The 6,927-nt window shown below is 36.3% G+C and overlaps 1 protein-coding gene across 1 annotated transcript; it reads left to right on the forward strand.

The window, feature by feature from the left end:
* The first annotated feature begins 748 nt into the window (after window positions 1-748).
* Window positions 749-5,354, forward strand: LOC144638770 (protein PBDC1-like). The gene is made up of 7 exons (XM_078498029.1): window positions 749-826; window positions 1,319-1,359; window positions 2,499-2,550; window positions 3,501-3,556; window positions 4,427-4,486; window positions 4,760-4,803; window positions 4,904-5,354. Exons 1-7 carry the CDS (start codon window positions 773-775, stop codon window positions 5,008-5,010), a joined length of 414 nt encoding a protein of 137 aa, XP_078354155.1. The 5' UTR covers window positions 749-772; the 3' UTR covers window positions 5,011-5,354.
* Window positions 5,355-6,927: the final 1,573 nt, after the last annotated feature.

Here is a 6,927-nt window from a genome sequence, read left to right on the forward strand (position 1 = left end):
TTAAGTTATCCGCAAACTGCTAACTGGAGTCACCAGATAACTCGATTCAACTTCTTTATTCTAGCAAAAGCACTCTAACAAGATTGCACGAGCTTCTATATACGTGACTCTCAATCAATACGTTATTGTCCATTGTTCATGCGGTATCTAATCTCTAGCGATCACGTGTAACTGTAACATAACACAACAACCTGTATAAATTTTTCAACGTACCTCCAAATCCAAAGCATGAACCAATTCTTTTATAACATAATGGCTACAGAGCTGGTTAAAAACAGAAAATTTGTTGAGCTTTGAAACACAAGAAATACTGCAATCTGTCTTCCCTAAAACCACAAAAATGTAATAGTTAACTCAACTACACAAAACAAAAGGATTGATGTGAAATGTTTAATTGAAGACACTTGTAAATGTACACAAAGAGTGACTGAATGTAGAAGAAAAAAGCAGCAAATAATTTAAGCTTAATAGGAATTAGATAGGGCTTGCATGCGCTATGTTATAATATGGGTTATCTGGCCCAAAGCTGACTTGACGTTACATATGTATGGCTATGTTGTGGTTTAAATTTTTCTTTGGTTTAAATTTTTTTAAAGCCAGTTTGATTTTTATTTTCCATTGTTTCATATTGATCAACCAAAGATAAATTTAAACCACAACAGCTACGTTCTAAATTGAAATACATTGTATTATGATCATTTTGTGTATTAGCTCTTTTCAATATAAGCTTTGGTCGGATAATTTTGAATTTTTTTTTTTTTTGTAGCCTCAAATGGAACTTGTTTGGGCCATGAAGGCGCATCATCAAGCTGAAACCTACCTCAAGGTTAGTCCTTATTTAAGGAGGTGACATTATTGCCCCCGCAGCGTTTTAACCCAGAGGCCAAAACCCAAGGAGGCATCCTTGACGTCCACATGTATAGTATCCGTATCATACAAAAAACAATCTTGATTTGCCCAAAGTGGGCAAGGTAGTATCGGGAGTTGTGCATAAAAAAATCTGCATCTTTTTGCCACGATGGTTGCCAGATTGCTGGTGACTGGTCACCAGGTCTGCCCCATTTTGTGAGCTTCAGGCTTGCCCCAGGCCCAGTCAATAAATATTTAACAATGTACGGAATATCGCCTGATACTTAGCCGAGTTGGCTAAAATCAGATGATATTCTGCAAGATTGAGCAGGATAATTGTTTTATTATTCAACAAATTGTCAATGAAACACATTTTGCAGATAGAAAAACTTTAATTATGCAGCGCTTTACAAGTTTTCGGACAAATCTTCGCAACCTACTCAGTTACATTTTTTGTCAATTATTTCAGCTTATTTCAGCAATAGATGCCTCAAGACTTCATCTGACAAAGTAAGTACCGGCAATGTGCTAAGTGTTGCTGTATTTAATTAAATGACGTAAAAAGAACTTGAGACAATAAATTTTCGGCATGCATTTAAGGTCGCGCGGGACCCTTGCTCATTAATAAATTCATTAGCCAAATTTCTTGAGGGTGTTCTATCTTATAAAGCTTTAATTCACTACATTTTGAACATCGATTCCTCTAAAATTTAACAAGGATATTCGGGGATGATGGAATTACCTCATGATTGTCCTTATACTGAGAGATGACCGTTGTCTGTGATGTTACAAACCCTTAAAAGTTTAACTGCAGATAATGCGATTTTGTGTCCAAGTTTTCAGCTAGTACAGTGCACCAAATTAAATGATTATATAGCCTAGTGATAAATCATAACCCCTTTTGTGCTATGGCTAGAACGAAATTTTCGATTTCAAAAACTGCTACAAGTTAATGGCGTTTAAGAGAGCAAAAATGTGAAATCTTAACTTTGAAACGTGCTATCTTCATTTTGAGAAGGAAATTTAAAAATTCGCTCTAGTCATAGCACAATAGAGTACATCAAGTTTACGTTCCTCGCAAATCAACTATTGAAATTCTATATCGGCTGAGAAAACTTGGACACAAAATTGCAGGTTTTGAGGCTTCCGAAGACCTTCCGAATCAATGTTTACAACAACGGGTGATATATTCAAAGCTGCGAATCTAATTATGATAATTCCCTATGTTCCAGCGCATGTGGCACAAAACGGAGAACAATTGCTAGTAATTACTTGTACAAAAGAGTTTAAAAACAAACATTCTCATGAATATTTCGTTTGTTGTCGGCTTCAGTCGTCCGGCAGTTCGTGCATACTCTTTAAATAAATACATACTAATGATTGCAAGGGTCCTGCGCGACCTTAACATCTCCTTGTTATTTACATGATTATTGTATTACATGTAAATGTTGTACATGTTTGTAATCTTGCAAATGGTTTTCCAAGTGTGATTGCTTTTAATGAAAGAGTAAAATTATGTATGACTGTAACATTCCAGTGCCTGTAACATTCCAGAAAGGCCTCTATAATAAGTTATTGTTTCTTTGATTTTTTTGCAATGTTAACATGTATACTTTGTCCCAAAATTAGTTTGTATTCTCTTATTTCAGGTATGATGATGACATTTACAGACAATTTAAACGCTATTTCAAAATGTTAAAGGTAAATTAAGTTTAATATATAATTTACAGTCTCTTTCAGTTGTCTGTGTATAGCGGTCCTTTTTCAACATCCAATTTTTTAATGGTCAGGCTCGCATTTTGTGATGAGGATATTTTTAAACAATTATTCCATGGGCGTGCGTTGGATGTGAGATGGTAGATAGCCAACAAGGCGTGAGCGCTGAGTTGGCTATAACGATCTCATATCCAACAAGCGCAAGTGGAATAATTGTTTTATTAAAAACGCCCAAAGAATTGCAATATTTGAGCTCCCCAGCTGTTTCCGTTGACGCATATACCAATCAAACAAAACTCAGGAATCACAGTATAGCATTGCTAGTTTTAAATAATTTGTGATATAGGTGAGGAATATCAAAACGTTATTCTGTAAAATATGATAAATTAACTGTTGTGAATGTTTTGCATGTTAACACTTTGTGAAGAAGTACAAAATAATGTTGAAGAGAAAGCACACCGTCAGAGCCCTCTTTTGAACACACAGAGCCATCATGATGTTACCAAATAAATATTCTGGATAAAAATAAGTCCTCTCGTACAATATAAACACCACTCCATCCATTTTTTAACTAACTAATGTCTTCACAGAACATTGCACTTCAAATAGAAATAGATGGTAATAAGTTAGCAAGCACATGGAGAGCTGAGTGCAGATCAAGATGTTAAATATTATGAAAGTGGCCTTCTTACAATATCCCTCATCAGAGTCCCAAAGTTCTTCCTTGTCAGCTCATTTCAAATGTGTTTTTAATGTCGCTTTTAACCAGTTATAGATGCAAGCCCACCCTAAACCCCTTGTGATGTTGTATAAGCCCAAGGCTAAAAAGCAGCATTTTACAGTAGGGAAGGTAACGCAAGAAAATGATGGCAGGACTAATCATCATTGTTTTGTGCATGATTTCACACATTTGTTGTCTAAATTATGACTGTTAGGTGGATGTGATAAAACCTGAGGACTTCAAATCTGAAGAAGCCAATTTAAGTGGTAGGTCTGCTTAGGACAACATGAGGATATTTCACTGTAGCTGAACAATTTGTACATGTAAAGTATGGTAAAGTCTGCACTATAGCCAAGGCCCTTGCCACAAGAGCGTATCCTGATTTCTATAGATTTCAACAACACAAAAAGCCTGGTCAGTTCTCAAACTCGTAAAACTCGTAAAACTCTTCACTAGAGCCAAAGTGGCCCTTGCCACAAGAGCGTATCCTGATTTCTATAGATTTCAACAACACAAAAAGCCTGGTCAGTTCTCAAACTCGTAAAACTTGATCCAGATACCAGCACGCTAACCACTAGGCCACCACGCTACACTGCAGCCTTATGCTCCACTAACAGGAGCGAAGAGAATGAGTGAGTGAGTGTGACCACTAACAGCTTAACATGCCTATTAGTACAGTTTTCAATTGAGTGTCGTAAAACCAAAACCAAGGTAATTACTCTGGCCAATCGCAAAGGACACAGACAATCCAGTGAACCAATGAAAACTTGAAGCAAACGCACATTCCAGCATGAAGTGTGGGAAAATGTGCGCGAGCAAACCACAATTGGTTTTAGTTTTACTTCTGATTGGCTGAGAAAGTGGCGTGAGTTTTTTGAGCCAATCATTAAGCGTAGTAATGCAAAACCAAAGCAAATGTGAGGTATTTTTATAACTCAAGTGAAAACCGCTCTATGATACATGTAAATGTGTTTACTTTGGTTTGTTAAACATGTACAACTTGTAGTCATTTATGACCTTGATCAGGAATTTCACAACAGTTACCATTGTATTAAAAGTGTGAAAGGCAACTTGATTAGTATATCATAAGTGCATAAATATTGATATGCAGCTGCATTCCTTGTCTATACAGAAATGGAGGCCATTTTGTAACATGTATGAAGGAAAGATAGAAGATTTTAATTTTGGGACTCTTTTGAGGTAAGATGTTCTGAGTTTTCTGTCAAATATTAAACACCCTTTGTGAATCAATAAGGTCATGGTTTTCTGAGGTTTTCTTAATTAATAAAGAAATAGTTGAAACAATTCAGTATTTCAGTATTTTCAGATGGCTCCTGGCCTTATGAATGTTTGTTAAGGACTTGACAGTGTTCTCGCTAGAAATGAAACTTGTTTGGTTAACTTTTGTGTCATGCCCTGCGATAAATATGGTAACATGCAGTGTTCATTGAATACTGTTATTATTCTCTTCAGAATTGACTGCAGTAAGGGTTATGATGAGGAAAACACCATCTTAGGTAAGACAAGATACTTATTCTCTTTTGCAGCCATTATTTCTATCGTATAGGTGCTGTCTGTGTCTAGCCCCTTTAACTTGATTCACTTGTTTGTTTACAGTTACAAGAATCCAATTCTATGCAGTAGAGATTGCACGCAACCGGCGGAGACTTAACAAGCATTTCTTGGAGAAGTCCGCTAGTACCGAGGACTCCCATGAAAGATAGCATAGTGAGACATTTGAGTGCAAGTAATATAGATGTCCCAACTTAGCATCCTTAGGGCTAAAATAGGAGAAACTCTAAAACCCTCATGATATGAGAACCAATCAAAGAAGGCGTACTTCTGTGGGCATAATGTAAAATTAACTGGTTAATTTCCAGGTAGAATAATGTCTGAACATTGTAGATTTATACTACAGACATTTTAAGTGTCAGTTCTTTATCAACACATATGATATCGTGGGTTGAGTGACTGTTTTCTGATAAGGGATCAAGGACTTAAAAATAGCATTACTGGGAACCTAGTTTCATATGTGCTATGTTTTATTTTATTAAAGGGAAATCTAACATTTTGTTTGTCCTGTTACATATATGTGACACTTGGGTACAAGAAAACTAACTGTTGCCTACTGTCTTACTGTTCAAGGCACAGTCACCTAATGGTTAAGTGCAGTGTATTGTGTTCTTAGGCAAGACATCTTACTACAATTGGGTACTGCCGATTTAATACTGGGGGTAACCCTGTGATGGACTAGCATCTGATCCAGGGGGAGTAGAAATACTCACAGGTATACTCCTAGTCACTTAATGCTATGGAAACTGGGATAAGTTGTGGCCTGATGGGCCACTAGTCTTTAACACAGACTTTACCTACCTTTATCGACCATTATGCCTGACTCTATGGAAGTAGTTATTTTCCTTTCATTTATACACTGTACATTATATGTTAACTGTCTGCTGGTTGTCAGGGGACTGAGATCGATCATGTTAAACCTCATTTGTGATTTCTTACCTTTTTATGAAACGTTCAATTAGGCGAGTGTTAAGAAGAAAAAACTGATCACCACAAAAAAGAGCTCTAAAGTAAAATCTAAATAATAGTAAGAAGAATTGTCTTACAATCATCGAATGTTATGATCACGACATTCAATTTAGTGGGATGAGAGTTAAGGGGAAAAATTTGGGGAAAGAAAAAAAGGACAAAAGACAGCAAATAATACCCACTCAAAAACACAATTTAACTATTAATCAACACTGGTTTCAGCAACAATAAATAATACCACTTATAATTTCAATTTCATTAAATATTCACTTCTCTTTTTTTCTCCACTTATAGACCTGCCCTTTCTCCTCCTTGATTGATATCCCCCCGCCCCTCCTCTTTTCCAAAGCTAAATTCACTAGAGGAGAATTTAATGTAGGAACACTGTTAAGGAAAAGTCTGATGCCCAGGGTACGCAAAGGGTGCATTTTTGGTGAAGTTTTCTGAAGTGAAGTGAGGGATAAAGAGGAGTAACATGGGAAAAAGAAAGAAAGAAAAAAAGGCGAAAAACATTACCCACACCAGTAGACCATTCTTCCATCCCCTTTTCTTTGATTAACACCTTTAAAAGGCATCTTAAACTTCTTAAAAGCCATTACACCTTCTCCTTACACCGATGACGGCTTACATAATGAATAGAGTTTTGCTAAAATAAAGGTGCACATGGGTCCAAACGGGTTTCAATCAAGTGAACAGGGTCGCCCTTTTGGAAAGAAATTGAATATGCATTGAATATGAACAACTCTAAACTACCAGCCTGTGATAAAAAACGTAATAAAAACGCCTGGAATTTTTTCCCCCAAATCGAGAAAAGTCAGGGAATTTTTTTAGTTGTCAAAAGCGAGGCCGGAAAAACTCGGGCAGAAAATTGTATTTAAAGTTGTCGCAGATTTTGATTATGAGTGCAGTTATTGGTACCAACAGTCTCGTTATGGGCAGAGCAAAATAAGTGAAATCACATTTAAAGCAAAAAATGCTCTTTTTATTTGATAAGCCTCATAAAAGACAAAAGTTTAAAGTCAGGGAATTTGGTTTAAAACCATGCTATATGCAACCTTCATGCCATAGAGCTTGTGGAACTTGAAGAGGTTTTCTGACTA

This window comes from Oculina patagonica, chromosome 14 (assembly GCF_052425735.1).
Source record: "Oculina patagonica isolate OP01 chromosome 14, crgOcupat, whole genome shotgun sequence".
In the NCBI taxonomy this organism is placed as follows: Eukaryota; Metazoa; Cnidaria; class Anthozoa; order Scleractinia; family Oculinidae; genus Oculina; species Oculina patagonica.